Below are 19,202 nucleotides of genomic sequence, written 5' to 3'. Positions count from 1 at the left end.
ACGTGTGCGACATGTTTTTGTATTTTAACTGAATACTTGTGCCCTGAAAAAACTCTGCTTTGATTCATTTGTAATTGTTCAGCTGCTCCCTTTAGGACTTCTCTCCTCTTCTGTCACACCAACCACCTGCATCTGCATTTCCACCTTCACAGGGAATGGATGGAGCTAGCTCCACATTCAACATCTGTCGTGTATCCACGGTTCCTCCGCACAGGTCTGCACAGGTCCAAACCAGCTCAGGTTCAACTGTTCAACCTCAACACTATCTTTAACTCCACTACCTTCCACTCCACCTCCTGTGCTGCCGTCTCCATCATCACAGGTCTCACTAGTAGCTTGTAAACCTTCCCTTTCTGTCACAAATCACCCCTGATACTCGCCTCTACCCACTCCACCCTGAATGCACTCTCTTCTTCACCTCTGTTGTTTGTTGCTTTGGATGGTTGACCCCAGGTATTTAAACTCATCCATGCCTCTACTTCTCCAGGCTCACCTCCACCTGCTGCCTACTCTCACTACAGATCACAGTGTCTGTGAACATGAGAGTCCTTGAGACTCCTGCCTGGCCTCATCTGTCAACCTGTCCACCACCACCGTAAACAAGAAGGGGCTGAGAGCAGCATCACCCCCTGCCTTGAACCCATCTCACTCCTATCTGATAATGAATATTGAGAGAGACTAACTTCTCTGAATGTTTAGCATTTAACATTCTGTTGGTTCTGCATACCATACCTGTAACCAAGACAGTTACCTATTCCCTGGTGTTTTTGACATAATCACCTCTGTATTATTTGTCTTACTGTTTCATCTTCTCACCCTACAGGCTGTTGGTGCCATATGTTTAGTCTCTTTTTAGCAACCACATGTAAATCATCTTGTGTACCATCATAGATGGCAGAGTTTTTCAGTGGTTCAGGATCAGCCAGACACTCTCTGGGCTTGCAAGCCCACCGTTTACCAGGATACTTAATGAAGAGAAACAGGACTTTTCTTTTCTTCATACTGCATCACCCTCTTCATACAGAACCACAGTTCCTCTCTATCACATGCTTCCTCTTTGAGGCACAAACAAGTACACAGGTACTAAAACTGTGTTACACAGTGTAATCAAAAAGCCTTTTAAAAAAATTATTATTAAAAGGCTGAGATAGAAAAGCAAGGGTGACCAGTATATGTAAAAAATCTGCATTAACTGAGGTGAAATTTTAGATCCCAATGTTAATTTTCACTATTATGGATTGAAAAACGTATTTTTCCATAATGTAGGAGTCAAAGTACCCAGACTGATCCAAAAAATCCTCACATTAGTCTGTTTGCTTCTTAAATTGATGTAACTTTCTTGAACAACCTCCTCCTGCTGGAGCCTGCAGGCACACTGTGTCCTGCATTATTATTTAATCTGCAGGTCCCACCTCGCAGACGCGCCTCGTGTCAGGTTCTATTTTTAAAGTCCCTCGACACTTGCACAAGTGTTTTTGAATTCCCTGCCGATAAAGAGCGCAGTGAGGTGGAAGAAGGGCCACGCTCTTCTGAGAATAAAAAGATGTCAACAAACTGAGTGCGCAAATATAGACTGGAGCGGGGTGTAGCATTTCCACCACGCTAAGTGCACCAAAGGGGCAATTTAAAAAAAATGTTTAATCAAACTGCTAAAATCAACAGAGCTCAGATATTTTTGATAGCTGGGTGTTTAATAAATAGTTATACATTTGATCCTGGAGGTGACAGGATACGTACACTAGGCTCAAAAGCAGTCCCCTGATAACCTACGAGGCTGAATAAACAGACTTCGTGTCACTTCAAGTAAACCAAACATCTCTGGGGTTTAGAGTCCGACTGAAAAAGAGAAAACACACAGTGAGCAGCAGGTGTTTAGCTGGAAATGCCTTGTTAATGCCACACGTCAACTGTGTGATACCATCATGTCCATATGGACCAAAGTCCCTTGAGGAATGCTTCCCACACCTCGGTGAATCTACCCACAAAACAGGAAAAGGCGGTCCAACACGGCACCAGCGTGATTTGAGGGGAAGCATGACAAAAAGCTCACAGGAGTAAACTCATGGAGATTTAATATTTTGCATCAATAAACAGGAGAATTGGATACAATCAATGGTTATGATGAGAAGGAAATAAAAAATACATTTGTTTTGATTGCTCTCTATCAGGCAATACTGAGCAGAACTGAAATGAATGGAGAGGCCTCCACAAACACAAAACATGGGGAAAAAATAAAGAAATTTCTTAGAATCCTTCATGTTGATTATTTTCAAAAGGCATTTTTGTCTGATTCTGATGAATTCAATTCAACAAGCGTTTCGCTGGTTTTGCATACAGCACCAACTATATGCTCGTCTCTGCAGATCCCTTCACCAGATACATGAATATATGGCTTAAAGGGTCTCACTGAACACAATGGCCAAATATTTAGGAGATACAATAATCAAATCACAAAGATTAAAAAGAAAAAGAAAAAAGAAGGGGGTCAACAGGGGGGCTGTTGTGAGCTTGCTACCGCATTTTCAGGCAAAGATAAATATATTTTTATTTCTTCATCTCATCCAACTACCATTGCATTCAGATCCAACCGATGCAGCTGCAAATAAGAGAAAGAACAATGGTTCAACAAAGCTGGGGGTGTACAGCAGGATAAATATGTGGTTCTGAAACTTGGAAAACAGAAGATTCAACCAGCAGAACAACGTCTGGACTGTAGCAGCACTATGAAAGTGCACCAGTATTTTTAAAGGCCGTCTCACGTTTTCGCTCTTCGCACTCCGACAACGTGCAAGCGAATAACGAGGCGCCCCACTCTGATCTGAAGGGAAAACGAGAACAAAACCAGACTTTACAGACTCAGTTCGAGCTTTACGTCCTCTTCATGGACCTGCTGTCCAGAAAGACAAAAGTATGTAAACAATCATTTGTTCATAAATGCCTTCAAAACCTTCTCAGAAGACTGTTTTGGTCTCTGTCCAGACAAAAGTCCCTTCAGCCTTTTCTCTAAACCTTTTTTTTTGGCATAATGGACAGAATTTGTCCTCCCACAGGCAAACTTTGTTTTTTCTATCAGTATTGCATATTTGAAATCAGCCACAACTCCCGAAATCAGCGTTTAGATGCTATGGCTTTCTGCAGGGCTTCGTTTCTGGATAATACTCGAGACACAGAACAGCGAGAGTGATCCAAATGGGTGGCAAAGGTAACTCTGAAATGGGAACGAAACATTAAAAGGCTAAATGGAATGACTCCTAAGGATGTAAAGGTTCAGATTCAGATCCTCAAATATGTTTTTACACTATTGCCGCAAAGAAAAATAAACAATAAGAGCATTAGAAATAAAAAAAGAATATATATTTATATATCCATCATATGTATATCTATATATAAACAGTTCTAACTAGTTGCAGGCAAGCAGAGATTTTCCTCTCCCGCCCCTTTAAGATTCATCCGTTCCACCGTTATAAGGCTGTCAGACTCTGGGTGGGGGCACCAGCTTTCTTTCCTCAGTCACCAGATTCCCTGAGATGTAGAGCGCCGTTTTATTTCTCGTGCTATTACTTGAGCCAAACACCATTGACCACAGACCCCCACCCCCCCAGCAAAAAACTATAGATGTAGGAAAGGAGTGTTGCTCTGGCTCATCCTGTGGAGCTGCTGAAGGGTGTGGATGAGCGGGAGGCACGTGACCTCTCCACTCTGTGCTGCTGAGTCTCATGTTGGCAGGTGGCGGGTATCGGTGGATGAGAGACTGACCAAATAAGGAGAGGAGCTTTACTAATATTCATGTTACATCTTTGATGCTTTTCATTCATTTCCATATTGTTTTACAGTCAAATGCAAAGCAGTGTAGAGATTCAATCATCAGTCATTCCAAGGCTTGAATAACAAGTGGTTTCTGCAAAAGAGTTCTTATGAAGACTCTGTTGTGTGTGCATTCTTGATGCATCCGAGTGCGGCGCGCTCTTCTCAGTGCCTCTGGGAGGCTAATCTCTTTAATAGCGGCTCGTCGTAGACCCAGCACTCGCCGTCCTCGTGGAATAGCTACAGAAACACAGAGCAATGAGAATTATTATACTCGATATCTGAAGTATTTCTGAAAGTAAAATTACAATGTTGTCACTGATCTCTCTGAGATGTGTGGAATTTAAAGTTTGCGGTACGGAGAAGGCTTCGCTTCCATTGCCACGACAGTTATGGCTGCGATATGTCAAATACACCGTGTGTTTACTTTCCTTAGTGTCCATGACGACGACACAAGCTCAGAGAATAGCCTCTGATGGCTATTTGGTTCTGGGAAAGTGCAGGACTCATGCACGGTGCTCATGCACGGTGCTCATGCACGGTACTCATGCACGGTACTCATGCACAGGATTTTGCAAATGATGCAAGAAAACTGTTTCCACTAAACTAGTAACAACCTCGTTTCACCACTGCAGACAAAAAGCAGACTGCTGAATATAACCAGGCTACAAAACAGGGGACACTAGCAGATAGTGACGCCTGACCCAAACACATCCGCTAACTAGCTGCACTCCACAAGTCAGGAGGATCAAACGGTGAATAGAAATTCCTGATGCCTGGTCAAAAAGCTTGACCTAATATCCGGTTGTTGTTACTTTTCCTTAAACGTTCCATGGAAAACATTACCCGGGTGTGTTTTGTGCAATGAGCTGGTTCTTCTATAATGCTTTTCTACTCTACATACAACATGCCTCATTCACCCAGTCGCACCCGTCATACAAGCACTTGATTCCATGCTTAACACTCGCACTCCAATGGCTGCATCAGAGAGAAACCTGGGGTTAGCATCTTGCCCGAGGATGTTTGGCATGAAATCAAACCACCAACCTTCCGATAAGTAGATGACCTGCTCCACCTCCTGAGCTACAGCCACCCCCACCTCACTGGATATATTGCTGTGTCACTACTGCTGCACTATAACGCTTTGTGGCGATAGATTCCACGTTAAGTGGGTGGTGTGTCATGGATGACAGCAGCTCATTGGAAAAGAAGGATAGAAAGCGTCCTTCGTGTTGTTTGCACTAATAAATGCTGCTGCTGCCTGAAAGCTGCACTCACAGATAAAATGTTGCTCAGCATTTTCCTTTTATTGTCATAAATATGATTGTTGTACATTTCCTTGAAATGAAGCTACTTTCAGCTGCTCCCTGGTACCTGCAGCGGGTAGCTCTGCACGTTTTAGTCTGGTTGCTCTTTCTGATGCAGCCTACAAGTGATTTGTGTCTCAAGCTGGAATCAAACCAGCAACCTTTCACATGCATTTGTGTAAAACACTACACTTTGGAGCCACACTGCAAATATCCTGACAGAATTTTAAAGCTATATTGCCCATAATACTCAGATCCCATGGTACGCTAAGGAAATCCTCACCCTGGTCTCCCACTGCTGCTCCTTCTCCTTCCTCTCTCTGGCTTCAGCTCTCTGTTTCTCCTCCAACCGGTGCTTGGCTTCTGTCGCTGCATCGATGTCTTTTATCTTCAGGTTCAGAGTCACATCCTTCCACAGTCTAAAAGGGGTAAAAGTTTGAAAGTCAAACATTTAGAGTTAAAGGATCCCGTGAGACGGCTGAGGTCCGACACTGATCCTCTCCTCACCTTCGAGACTCGTACTCGAGCTGGTCTTCCAGCTTCCTCACTCTCTTCTTAACGATGCCCATCTTCTTAGTGTCTATGAACACCGTGTTCTCCTAGAAACATATGAAAACACGTTCACACACGTATTAATTCATTTAAGGTAGTGATTTCCTACATTTTGTAACGTAAATAAAACAAAGGACTCACTCCAGTCGCCCATTTAGCATACATGACTCCGTTCCACTCTCCCTCAATGGAGCAGAAAGACTTCTTGTCGTTTGGTGAACTGCAGGGACGGAACCAAACCCAGATGTCATCTTGTGTATTAAAGAGCAGACTCTCAGCAATCCTTAAATAATGTGATATAACCACATGGCTCTTACAAGATCTCTGCAGTGATTCTGTGCTTCTTTCCACCATAGAAGGGTTTGGTGTGGAACACGATGTTAGCGCTGTAGCCCGACTTGGAGCAGGAGATGTTGCACTCTCCACCAAGCTCCACCCACGGCACAGTGAGGATTGACCTGGACAGACAGGCGTAGGTCAGCGAAACAAAGTAACGACCGACTGAGCGATGACACAGGCGAGCACAGGGACGCGTTAACGGCACCTACCTGCCATATCCGTTAGGAAAGGTGAGAATGTAATGCTCATCGTGCTCCAAACATGACACGCAGCCTGGAGAGAGGCCAGAGGTCACTTAACACAAAGATTCACTGAATCACACTCATCAGAGAATATAAGGCAGAGCTTAGTGTACCTTGGCCGATGTTGTGGACGCCTATGGACATGCCCAGAAACTTAGATTTAGTCCAGATGTGAGCGTTGAACTGGATCTTCCTACTTAAGCACTCGGCGTAGAACGCAGAAACTACAGGGGAAAAATGCAGGAAATAATTAGTGGTGCAAAAACAGCAACACATCAGCGATCGTGCAGAAAATAAAACCCAAACATTTTTACTTTTCTAAAGCCTCCGCCACACCCTTCTGGATCTACATGTAATGAGCAATTCTGCGTTTACACTTACTGGGCGGGTGGTGAGAGACCTGCTCTGCCACAAAAGACACGCTGTTGGATGAAGCCCAGGGAACCGGGCCTTCTGATACCGTCTCCTGAAACGTGCGAGAACGAAGCACATTGAGAGCAGGATTGTGATTCTTGGTTAGAACTGCAGATCGACGATTCAGGAACTTGTAAAAGTAATAATTGAAATTATTACTGGATCAAAAATCTACTTGACCGCAGTGACAAACGGCCTCACCGTAGGTGGCGAAGGCTCCTCTGTCTCGCTGGGAAGATCCCAGTGGCAGTAGAAGACTTCTCCTAGGATTGGGTTGTACGGTTTCTTGGCCACTGAGCCTTTCCTTCCGGCATGGAAAGCCGACAGGTACCACCTCACCACCTGCACCATCCGCTCCCTGGGCTCTGGCTGCTCAGCGATACTAGCGAGTAAAAGAAACAAGTACTGAATGACGGCCTACCCTCATGCCAGAGTGTGCATGATGATAAACAGCTGAAATGGTACGTACCTTACAAATAAGTCGGGGTGTGCAAAGAAATCTGCATACATTTCTAACAAAGACCTTCTTTCTAGGATGAAGGTAGGCAGGACCACCTGGGAAATACAGTGAAGTGTTGTTAAAAAAGAAAACCTTACGCCGACAGCGCTGGAGAGCGAAACGCCGCGACGGAACAATTAGGGCGGCTAAGACGCTAAGAGGTCCTGACCTTTGTGAGGTCCATGCCCAGTCGAACTTGAGACAGCAAATGCATGATGACGCTCTTGTGCTCTTCCACAGACTCCCTTTCACCGTCGTCGTCACGGTCATCGTGACAGTCAAACTGGTCTGAGGACAAGAGCAGAGCCACATATTTCACCATCATGCAGTAAAATATGATTTAAATAACGCCTCATGCTTAGAGTTTAATCAGTGAGGGACAATCAGCTGCGATGTGATCAGGTGTCTCGTGATTATTTCCCTTTTTACCCGTGTCTGTGGTGCCATTGGACATCGAAGAGTTGAGGGACTCTGTAGTGTTGGGTCGTTTCAGAGCAGTTTCTTCGTTAGTAAGGGGCGAGGCAGCTGGAGGCCCTGAGGGACTGGGTGCAGGAGGAGGAGCAAGGAAGCAGGAAGCAATAGAGATAAAGGGGATAAAGAATAAATATAAAACAAGAGGCAAACTTCTCAGATTGCAAATGCTCATGCTGTTGGATTTTTATTCAATCCAAGCAGAATATTTCTTGCTGCTGTACTCACTCTATGCAGTGTTTGGGGGAAGTGTTGCTCTGGTAAAACTCATCGGCGTCATAGAATTCGTCCTCACTGGAGGAGTAGGAGAAGTCTGGCACCGAGTGTGAGGGGAGGGGGATGTGAGCCGGGGAGGCGACACCGCTGCTGGGGCCTGACGGGCCACTCCCTAAAAAACACACACATGAAAAAAATGTGTGCCTCACGCCATCAGCCCACTCATACATACATCTGTCATCCGCCTGTCTGTTTGGTAGGAGGAGCCAAAAGGCCTCTGTTGATGCAGAAGCTCGCCGGCGCCTGCCCTACACGATGCCATGGTGATGAAATCAACATTATATTGTTCGACTGGAGCCCCCGTTTCCCAGCTCTGCTGTTCAGCAGGATGTGCTCGGCACCAATAAGCCGACTTAACACAGTGAAGACTTTCTCTGCAGAGCGTATTGACAGTACTCTCAAGCATGCAGCCTGTCTGCTTTCTGCTCATTTTAACTTGCGTTCAGTGGCACGCTTTCACGCATTTAACAAAACACACGAGCCTCAAAATGCTCCTAAAAATAGCATTTTTGTTAACGACCTGTAACCTGTAAAACTGCAGTAAAACAAATTAGGACTGCCACGATTATGTCGATGACAAATTTAATAGACGGGTCGACTGTAAGATCCTAAAGATGCAGGAATAAGTAGCAGGATTTAAGAGTCTTCTCTTTACCGGCTTCAGTTAATTCAAAATGCAGCTGCGCGTCTTTTAACAGGTACGAGAATCTATGAACGATTCGCTCCAATTTTAACCAAACTACATTGGGTCCCTGTTAAATATCGCATAGATTTTAAAAGTCTTTTGTTCACTTTTAAAATTCTGAATAATTTAGCACCCAGCTATCTTTCTGAGCACTTACATCGTCCAATCACAGGCTCCTAGCACAACCTGGGTCTCGAATGAAGTCGAGAGGTGACCGGGCCTTTGCATCCGTGGCACCTCTGGAATAACCTCCCTGTTCATGTTCGTACTGCCGAGTCGATCCAGTCTTTTAAATCACGTCTTAAAACTCATCTTTTTACTTTGGCTTTTGATTCTAACTAGTTGGCTGGTCTAGCTTGTTGTGTTGTTACCTATTGTTTGTTGTCCTGTTTTATTGTTTGTTTTAATTGTCTTATGATTCTAGAACATAAACGACTGGTATCTGAGGAATCGATATTTCAGTATCGATCCGCACATCACTAGTGTCCAAATTCAGGGGCCGCATCCTTTGGACGCCGCATTAGGAGGCCGATCACGTTACAGTGACGTGACGAAGGCTTCGCAAATTCGAAGACTCCTCCAAATAAGGCCGACAAATATGTCCTCCTTTTCCCCAGATTTGAAGGATGGGTCGGGCGTGTCCTTCGTGGCCCAACCTATCCCAGAATTCATAGCTCAGCCAATTCCAGTTTCCAACAATGGCGGCAGCTCCTAAGTTTTAATATCACTCTTATTCCTCTTTCTGGGTCACAAAATAAACTTTTAACATATTTTCAGGTAAGAATGTAGCTGTGTAAACTAATATCTGCTCGGTTTATCAAGACATCACATATTTGTGTAAAAGTGCTCCGTCGTCTGTTACCCACCAGCTCGATAGCTAACCCGGGTTCAAGGCTCACTAGAGCCGGCGAAAAACACCAGACTCCCGGCACATAATTTTTAGATCCCCGCCGTCTTTCGCTACTCCGGTTAAACATGATATATGAGTCACTTAGATAACTTAAAATGTTATTGTTTGGCTTTTTTCAGTGTTTTATTTGTTCCTGAGTAAATCGGTTTGGCTGAGATTAAAGTTATAGTTTTTACACAGCTGAATAAACGTCAAGCAGACAGCTGATTATCAGAAGTGTGAGATGCTCCAGAATTTACTCCGGTGTCCTGTTATATTTTAGATAGCAAGGAGTTTATTAAACTTCACCGAAACAATCTGCAAATTTCATTAAAATTTAATAAACATCTTGTCTTTATTTTTAGTTAGCACCGTAAACACTTAAAGCTGTAAGCTAATGATAGTTATATAAGAGCAGATGCTGCTGGTGCAATAAGCTGTACGCTGTACGTCCAATGGATGATGATCTGATTAGTCGACTATCAACAAAATCGTTTGTGGCAGCCCTGCTACAAATAGACAAAGACGGCACTAAATGTCATTTAAAGTAATTGTTTGAAGGTCAAGAATGAAATGAAAAAAAAAAGGATCTTTTTTGGCCACTGGGGGGCAGTGGCATCAAATTATGTAAACACATTTCACCCAAATCACCTTAAATCTACTATTACATGTCCATGCTACTGTACTGTTTGCTATGTGATTGTAGTCCATTGTTTGGTGGCTCCTAAACAACATCATAACAAGCGATCTAAATAAAACCCATCAGGGTGCCAAGTTTGGCTGCTTAACTCCTGATAATGTATGAAGAGTCCGAGTATGAAAGCTTGAACTTTTCATCAACAGATCGTCAGTATCATACCTGGTTTCCCTGTGGTTACCATGTCCTCAGGGAAACACATTCTTCTGTCCACTGTTTACCATTAAAAAAGGTTGTGTGCAGTTTACAGATCACACAGCTACAACAACAACAAAATAACTAAACAGACTCTAACCTGCTGATTGGGCTGCTCGGCAGTATGAGGAACCCGTTTCAATAACATATAGCCATTTCAGCATTTCACAAAAATTAGTCCAGTTCATGACACTGAATTGAATTCACCTGTGCTGTTGGGAGTCGGGGTCTGCAGACTGCCCATCACTGTGACGACGGGACCAACAGGTAACGTGGAGGGTCGTTGGTCTGATTTGCACACCTGAGACGCGTCTTCATCAAACGGAGAGAAAGCAGAGTTAGCGCCGAAGCCTCGAAACGAAGCCAGACCCCATTAAAAGCAGCATCTCATGCCACGTGGCAGGACGCTGCAGACAGAAGCTTCATCTGTGAGCGGGGATTACACCGTCTATTATAAGAGACCAAAATTAGAACGGCCTACTTCGCACTGCTGATTTTATAGCCTTTTTTTTTTTAGTCTAGTCATAGTCATCTGACTGAAATAGCCAAAGATTTAGTCAGAGTTCAGTCAAGACATGTGAGGATTCTTGTTGAGTGGATAAACCATATTAGCCCACAAAACAGGAATCTGCTTCAACACAGATCCTTAATTTAAAAGAAGGAGAAGAAGAGAGGGAATAATGCTGCTAAACCCTGTGTGAAGGTTTACCTTCAAATACTGAGAGACTATTAAGAATATTTATCAATACTGGTGATGGTACTGTCACACTAGAACATGTTTCCAGTTGCAGCTGAAACATAATTTCAAATGTCATCCAAGGACAGAACATCGACAGATTTGACACATTTCTCTAACGGTTCTGCGATTCCAATCCCAACCACAGGGGGAGCTGCTGTCACCTTTAAGTATATAACACCAACAACCTCTCAGCATGTCTCAACACAGTAAGTGACAGCTGTTACTTTTAAATGTCTGCCACATGTTGGGGAGGCAGATGTACCTGGGGGTAGTGTTGTCTGTGTTGGCATTGTGTTCACCGCTGGAGTGTCCAGAGGGGGCTGGTAGATCCCATCCACTGGGTTGATGGTGCTCTGGAGGAAAAAAACAAACAAACGATGCCCTTTACAACAAAAAACGACATCAGAGCTTTGCTGCAACAATCTCACACACACACACACACACACACACACACACACACCCTGCTTACTGGTTTAGAAAAAACTAAATCGAAAGCAGTTTGGCTTTTAGTTCAGAAACAGTCCTACTCTGCAAGGATCCACCTGCTCCTTTATCCTCTCAAACCCAGAAGGGGAACAGTATGACCTGATCACAACTCGGTGCACCTATGTGAAGAGCGAACTAAACAATGCACCATCCAGCCGGCGCAGATCAATTTCCTCGCACTTGATTTCCTGGAAAGAGCGGCGTTGCCAAGCTTAATTAATGCAATCAATATGAAACCAACAACACAGCTTGACATGCAAACGCTAGGAGTAGCTCTACACAACTGCTAACGTTGACTCTTGACATCTGAGCAGCCTGTTTCTTCTTTAAAAAGGCCTGGGGGGGGGGGGGGGGGGGGGGGGGGGTGTGTGTTAATAAACACTACAGTAGGTAATCATTTGTAGAGGCCTGCCTTGATTCGTGGCAAACGCTGCATGCATACAAACAGCAGCCTGTCGACACCATGTGGTCACAGCCCCAACGACCCATCTGACAGGAACACCAGCAACCACACGAGATACACCAAAAATATCTCGCCCCTCGTTCCCCAACAGCTCACCACCAGGAAACAACATTTAGTGACATTATAACGCAAACCTGACCTGCAGTTTCTGACTTCTACACCTTTTCTCTATTTTGAGATAATCTGAGCTCAACAGGAACGCAGCGACTTCGTGTTACGGCTGTGAGATTAGGCCGAGGTGTGACGTGAGGTTTTTACTGAACTGAGTTATAGGAATTACACTGACCTTGTTTTTCTCCGTTTATAGGTCAAGATAACTGACAATAAACCTTTATCTAAACGCTAAACAAAAAAGATACAGTCAGAGGTCAAGGATTTGCCCTCCTATCTCCAAACTTCCTGCGTCTGTTCTGTTCTTTCTACTTCTAATGGTTCCAGCGTCCACATGCCTTCATAAACGTAACTCGATGGCTTCTAATTAGATCCAATTATGTATACGGACCAGCCTATGGCTATGCAAGCACGACATGAGAGGAAAAAAGAATGTGAAGAGCAAGGTCATCAAAAAAAGCTAAAAAGGGTTTTAAACTCTAATGATCAATAACCTCTCTACCCCTCCAAGTGAATGCAATATTAATGCAATGAGCAGCTCTCGCAGCAGTGCAACCCCTCAGCCACCCACAGCACATAAATTATTTTGACATAACTACTGAACATGCTTCTCGTGAGCTTGGTTTAAATGATTCTTGCACTTTGCAGCAATTCCCCAGGCAGTGCAGTTTGACAGGGTCAAACGTGCTGCTGACGCCTGGAGCATCTTAAACAAAGGCCTACGGTGCATGCATCACTGCTGTGCAGGCAGTGACAGACATTCAGCAGAGGTACGATTAGTGGAAAGCCTATGGCATACAAAGGTGGCACGTGCAGGTATGTGCATAGGCAGAGCTTTCGCTGTGCTATTTATACTACATAATACTATACTTAATGATAAGAGATTAAGCCAGCTGTAAGATCAATGCAGTCCTGTGAGCTAGCCGGCTTACGCGGAGGTCTTGCTTAAAGTGGGAGGTTGTGTTGTATTAAACGATCTACAAACACTTCTCGATCCTTTGCTTTTTCCAAAGATGGAAGTAGTGATATCCACCTTCAGTTTATTTATTTTGCAGGTCAATAATTAGTAGTCATTAGTATACATGAGACACATAATCTGGTATTAGGTCATAACAACTGTGTCATGTTTTATCGCCTTTTTAGGTCTGGTAATTTTTAGAGCCGTTTTATTTTGAAAAACAGTTAACAGGAACTCTTACTGCTGAAAGCTTTAGTGGTTCAAAACGTGCGTAAATCCTGTCGTGGCCTTCAACACGAATATCTGCAGAAGCCCAGGAGTGCTTTCTGCACGGCTTTCCAGCTATTAGTGCTCAGTGGTTCAATAAGCAGGCAGTGTGACAATGACCGATCAATGGTGACTTCGATTCCTCTAATTAGTAAGTGAATAATAATAATAATAATAATAATAATAATAATAATGGATACTTTATTGATCCCCATGGGGAAATTACTTGTTTTTCTCTGCATTTGACCCATTCACTCAGTGAAGCAGTGGGCAGCCCACTAAGCAGGCGCCCGGGGAGCAGTGTGTAGGGACGGTACCTTGCTCAGGGGTACCTCAGGGTAGCCGTTAAGTGGATTCGAACCGCCGACCTTCCGATCATGGGGCGACCACTTTACCTACTGAGCTATCCCTGCCCCACAAGTGATGGGCAACACTTGTATACGCAGGCATGCGATCACACGTGTCCCATGTGCACTTACACTAGTGCATCTCAGAACACCGAGTATTGTGTAAAGGTTTATTTTTCATAATTTAATTTAAAGAGATAAACTTTCATATATTCTGTAAAGTGAGATATTTCAGGCCTTTATCAGCTACAAACAGCCAGTATGTCAAATTATTAGAAGGCTTCCTCAGATCAAACAAAAAGGATCTCCATATGCCGACTTATACACTACACTGAACATCATCTGTATTTTTGGGGTTTCTCCTATTCCTCTTGAACAATGGCAGACGCACTCTTGTCCACAGTGTGGATAAAACACAGTGGATCAACCATCACCAGCAGACGGCACGGCACCCTAAAATCACCCTAAAAATGTGACCGCAGCAAAGAAACAAAAAGGGAAAAGGAAAATAAACTGACTTTGCTCATTAATAAAACTCACTGTCTGGGCAATGAGCTGAATTTACACTTTACAATACGAGCCCACACAGTTATGCTAATCAATTTCTTTCAGCAGCATTTCTCCATCGTGTGGAAAAATGACCCACTGTTACCACTGCACTTCTTTTCCTTAGATTGCGATATCTCTGGGATTAACTGTGCAGCGGCAGAAAGGGGAATTTTCCTGGTCCACTTAAGATTAAAGCAGCTGTATGCGGTCCATCAGATATATGGCTTGAGTTTAGAGACGCTCTTACCTAAAGAGTGGACGCCGTCCGCTTTTCCTGACAATCCACTCACGGCTCAGGTAATTGCTACTGCTTGTGCAACTGTTCCTACCACACTTTCCATTAACATGCTTCAAAACAGCTTTGCTGTGGCATAAACTCGATCTTCATCTGGACAGCTGTCGAGTCAGCGTTCTTCCCAACGACTGTGGTTACTAAACTAAGAGTGAAGAGTAATTTACTCACACTGAAAATGAAATACTTCAATAATTTGAGGAACTGAATAACAGTTATAGGCCATCGTCAACAAAATACTAACATTTACATGAATGTTTACCTTTTTGAATAAAATGATAAACTTTTCACAATACTTGACATTTTTGAGATGTACTAATATACACTCAATGTGCATTTTGTGTAGCACCATTTGCACATATACATTTCATGTCTTCATGAAGGAAAAATAGTTACAAAATAAATAAATATTAGATTTTAGAGGAAGATATTGATTTAATTAAGAAGAAGGCAGCAGGAAACATGAAGGAAAGCTTAGACCCAAATTAGACTGCATGCACTAAACAGATCTGTACATCTGCTGGTCTAACAGGAGAGAGTCTATTAAGCGAGAAAAGAAAGTTAGCAGTTTGTTTGATTTCGACTTTTGTCATGGACAGAAAGGGTCAAACTTACTATAGGTCCGTTTGCGTGTTGCTGTTCGTTACTTTGGTCCTTAAAATTTTAAGAAGACAGTGTTAGACTCATTGTATGTGAAGGTTCAAGAGTCATTTCATAAAAGCATCGCGAGCATCTGCCGCGGTGCGGTGCAAACGAGGCCCGGGTCTCTCGCGTTAAGCTCCAAAACTTTCCCCAAGTTGCCACATACAGCGATCCTTTCATCACACGGTCAAATCCAGACTTGCCACTTCTTTCAGTAGTGAAAACAACAGGATTGCACTACTGTGTGAGATAATCCACGTGTGTGTTTTTTGCTTTCCTTATCAAACAGCTAACAAAGCAGAAACGATTGCTCCACTTCCTTTCAGAAGGCTGAACAGAACATGTGATGAAACGAACACTGGGCAACACCCTCACCAACCACCGACCCAGATAGCAAGTGTAAGCAGGGAACTACCCCAGGGATGCGAGGTAACACAGTGCACACTCATGTGGTTTCACAAGAACAATGGTTATGAAGAAATGGCAAACTGCAGAGAGCGGACTCGTGCTGTGCTTACCTTGGCAATCTGCAGCAGTACAATACAGTGCTTGATGGACTCTACCATACTCTGAAAGGGAAAAATCACAGAGCAATTAATTAGGAAGGAAGTGACTTCTAAACCCAACAGGAAGGAAAATGTGTTCATTCTCTGACTTACACAAGTAGTCTCCTTCAAATGTTCAATTTTCTGTCGAAAGAACAGAAAGAAGTAAAAAATGAGGTTAAAGAGCAGAAATACTGATGCGAGTAATGACGCCTGACTGGCTTCAGCCGGGGCTTGAAACTCCAGCTGTGAAAGCTTTGATGCAGTCGGCACAAGCAACCAGGTAAAGTGACCAAAAGCTGGTGTTAAACTCAAAGAGGAAGTGGACATATAACCCCAGAGGCTAGTGCGACGCCCTGAAGGTTAAACGTTTACACCTCTAATCTTCAAACATTAGAAGATCATCTCGGAGAACTGACCGGGCCTGAGAGGCGCTACAGAAAAAGGAAGATTGTAGTTTGAACAATAGTCCCTTTTTTTACATCATGTACTTCTTAAATTGTCCATTAGTCAGTTAAGTGACTGAAAAAAATAAACCACAAACTAAAAAACTGAACTACTGAATCGATCAGCCTCGCAGTCGCCAGCAGCTCGGTCCAAGCTGAGGGCAACCTATGGTGTGAGTAGAGGTGGTGGCAAGTTTTGGTTAAGCTTAAAGCAACACTGGAGAACAGACGGGTCCTTTGTCAGGACTACTGATCTTCTTCATGCATCTTTCCCCCATTAAGACGACGTCTGATGACGTCCCCTGTACCATTAAGGAGTTCTGACACCTCAGCATTCATAAATAAAGATGTGGTTTGATGACAAAGCAGACATGACGCCAGACCACCAACCTATGACTCTCTCCCCCACCGATGTAGGAGCGGTGCTGAGCAGGATCAATGTCCACAAGGCTGCAGGCCCTGATGGCATCCCCGGGCGTGTTCTCAGAGCGTGTTCTGGGGAGCTTGCAGGAGTGCTCACAGACATATTCAATCTGTCCTTGGCCCACGCTGTGGTACCGGCCTGCTTCAAATCCACCTCCATCGTCCCGATACCCAAAAACTCCAACCCATCTTGCCTCAATGATTACCGCCCAGTAGCACTCACCCCCATCATCACTAAGTGCTTAGAGCGACTGGTCCTAGCACACTTCAAATCCTGTCTCCCCCCCACCCTGGACCCCCACCAATTCGCATACCGCCGGAACAGGAGCACAGAGGATGCAGTCTCCATCGCAATGCACTCTGTCCTCTCACACCTGGACAACAACAACACCTACGCCAGAATGCTGTTTATAGACTTCAGTTCAGCATTCAATACAATCCACCCCTCACAACTCATCAGGAAACTGACAGACCTGGGCATCAGTTCCCTCATCTGCAAATGGTTACTGGACTTCCTGACCAACCGCCCCCAACATGTCCGGCTGGATAACCGCTGCTCATCTACCATCACAATGAACACCGGTGTACCACAAGGCTGTGTGATGAGCCCTTTCCTCTACTCCCTCTTCACCCACGACTGCAGACCTGCTGATGGTTCCAACACCATCATTAAGTTTGCAGATGACACCACGGTGATTGGCCTCATCAGTGACAACGATGAGGCCGCCTACAGGGAGGAGGTGGATCGTCTGGCTGAGTGGTGCGACAGAAACAACCTGCTGCTTAACACCGAGAAGACCAAGGAGCTCATCGTGGACTACAGGAGGAATGCTGACCCACATCCACCCATCCACATTAAGGGGACGGCTGTGGAGCGTGTGAGCAGCTTCAAGTTCCTGGGAGTCCACATCTCCGAGGATCTCACCTGGACGACCAACTGCTCCAAGCTGGTCAAGAAGGCTCACCAGCGCCTCTTCTTCTTGAGGACTCTGAGGAAGAACCACCTGTCCTCAGACATCCTGGTGAACTTCTATCGCTGCACCATCGAGAGCATCCTGACCAACTGTATAACAGTCTGGTACGGGAACTGCTCTGCCTCGGACCGGAAGGCGTTGCAGAGGGTCGTGAAAACTGCCCAGCGCATCGCCGGAGCACCACTTCCTGCCATAAAAGACATCTACAGGAAGCGGTGTCTGAAAAGGGCTGGGAAAATCATCAAAGACCCCAGTCACCCATCACATGGACTCTTCACCCTCCTGCCCTCTGGGAGGCGCCACAGGAGCCTCCGGACTAAGACCACCAGGTACCGGAACAGCTTCTTCCCCACAGCTGTCAGACTCCTGAACTCTGCCTCCTGACATCTGACCCACGTTAAACTCATGGACTGAACATACACACACCCACAATGGACAACTGTACCCTCAAACACAATAATAACATGGACTGAACCACCACTCACAACCACTAGCACTTTATATAGCCTCTGTAGAAACTATCTACACCCTCACTTATCTTAACTGCACTACTGTATAGCTCTGTGTAAATAATCATTCTGTACATTCGATAATCTTTAATCCTACAACTGTTTACAACTTGCATAGTTCCCATTTCTGTATAGCTGTATATCTCAGATTCTGTAAAGTTATTTATTTCATATTCTGTATAGTTTTTCATATTTATATCCTGTTCATAGCCTGTACATAGCTTGTACTCACTACAGCCTGTACATACTTATAGTTATAGAATATTCACAACATACTTCATACCGTGTACATTATAACATACCATAATAGACCCATTTCTGTAATATACTTACATATCTATATTATTGCTAATATATATTGTAATATATCTATATCACTAAAGCACTTCTGGATGGATGCAAACTGCATTTCGTTGCCCTGTACCTGTGCATGTGCAATGACAATAAAGTTGAATTCTATTCTATTCTATTCTATTAGAGTTTCTGGGATTTTCTAATGCACATCCAGTCATTTTGGACTCTAAGCAGGCCTGAAATAAAGCTGAAACCACTCAGTTAAGGAAAGCGCTTCAAGGGTTACTCCTTGAAGGATTAATTTTTATTCTTCATGGCTGATAAATAAATATCGAGGGGTAGGGCTGAACGATATATCGCATTTGCGATAATATCGCGACATGATCAAGTGCAATTTTCTAACCGCAAAGGCTGCGATTATACTCTGGACATGTCCAAATTCATGGGCTGCATCCTCCTGAGGCCGCATTTGTAGACCGATTACGTCACAGCGACGCGCCGAAGGCTGTCCAAATTACTACCATATCCCAGAATTCATAGCGCGGCCCAGCCAAACTCCATTTTCCAGCAATGGCGGCCGCTACTGAGTTTTAAAATTACTCATACTAATCTTTCAGGGTCACAAAATAAACTTTTAACATATTTTCAGGCGAGAAAGTAGTTGTGTAAACATCAAATATCTGCTCGGTTTATCAAGATATCCCATATTTGCAAAAGTGCTTCGACGTTTTCAGAGGCGTCTGCTACCCACCAGCTCGACAGCTAGCCGGGAGCTCGAGGGTTACTG

General features: G+C 44.2%; 1 protein-coding gene across 3 annotated transcripts in view; it reads right to left on the bottom strand.

The window, feature by feature from the left end:
- Positions 1-2,077: 2,077 nt before the first annotated feature.
- osbpl9 (oxysterol binding protein-like 9) overlaps positions 2,078-19,202 on the bottom strand; it is a 38,451-nt gene continuing 21,326 nt past the window's right edge. For 2 of the 3 annotated variants that reach the window (XM_085347482.1, XM_085347484.1), the window contains 18 exons: positions 15,884-15,913; positions 15,743-15,793; positions 15,198-15,236; positions 11,372-11,462; positions 10,578-10,682; positions 7,857-8,016; positions 7,587-7,699; positions 7,327-7,445; positions 7,128-7,213; positions 6,860-7,040; positions 6,626-6,710; positions 6,358-6,468; positions 6,212-6,275; positions 5,981-6,121; positions 5,805-5,883; positions 5,619-5,710; positions 5,395-5,530; positions 2,078-4,044 (listed from right to left, as the gene is read on the bottom strand). In XM_085347482.1, coding sequence (XP_085203608.1) covers positions 3,970-4,044; positions 5,395-5,530; positions 5,619-5,710; positions 5,805-5,883; positions 5,981-6,121; positions 6,212-6,275; positions 6,358-6,468; positions 6,626-6,710; positions 6,860-7,040; positions 7,128-7,213; positions 7,327-7,445; positions 7,587-7,699; positions 7,857-8,016; positions 10,578-10,682; positions 11,372-11,462; positions 15,198-15,236; positions 15,743-15,793; positions 15,884-15,913 — 1,758 coding nt within the window. In that variant the 3' untranslated portion in view covers positions 2,078-3,969. The remainder of the gene's footprint in view (positions 4,045-5,394; positions 5,531-5,618; positions 5,711-5,804; positions 5,884-5,980; positions 6,122-6,211; positions 6,276-6,357; positions 6,469-6,625; positions 6,711-6,859; positions 7,041-7,127; positions 7,214-7,326; positions 7,446-7,586; positions 7,700-7,856; positions 8,017-10,577; positions 10,683-11,371; positions 11,463-15,197; positions 15,237-15,742; positions 15,794-15,883; positions 15,914-19,202) is intronic. The other variant, XM_085347483.1, reaches the window with a different exon arrangement.

The sequence above is a fragment of the Diplotaxodon limnothrissa genome, linkage group LG23 (genome assembly GCF_057381915.1).
Source record: "Diplotaxodon limnothrissa isolate DT_005_m linkage group LG23, D_limnothrissa_male_GT1.1, whole genome shotgun sequence".
Lineage (NCBI taxonomy): Eukaryota > Metazoa > Chordata > Actinopteri > Cichliformes > Cichlidae > Diplotaxodon > Diplotaxodon limnothrissa.
Note: the sequence above shows the minus strand (reverse complement) of the source record. Positions and strands in the feature narration are given on the sequence as shown.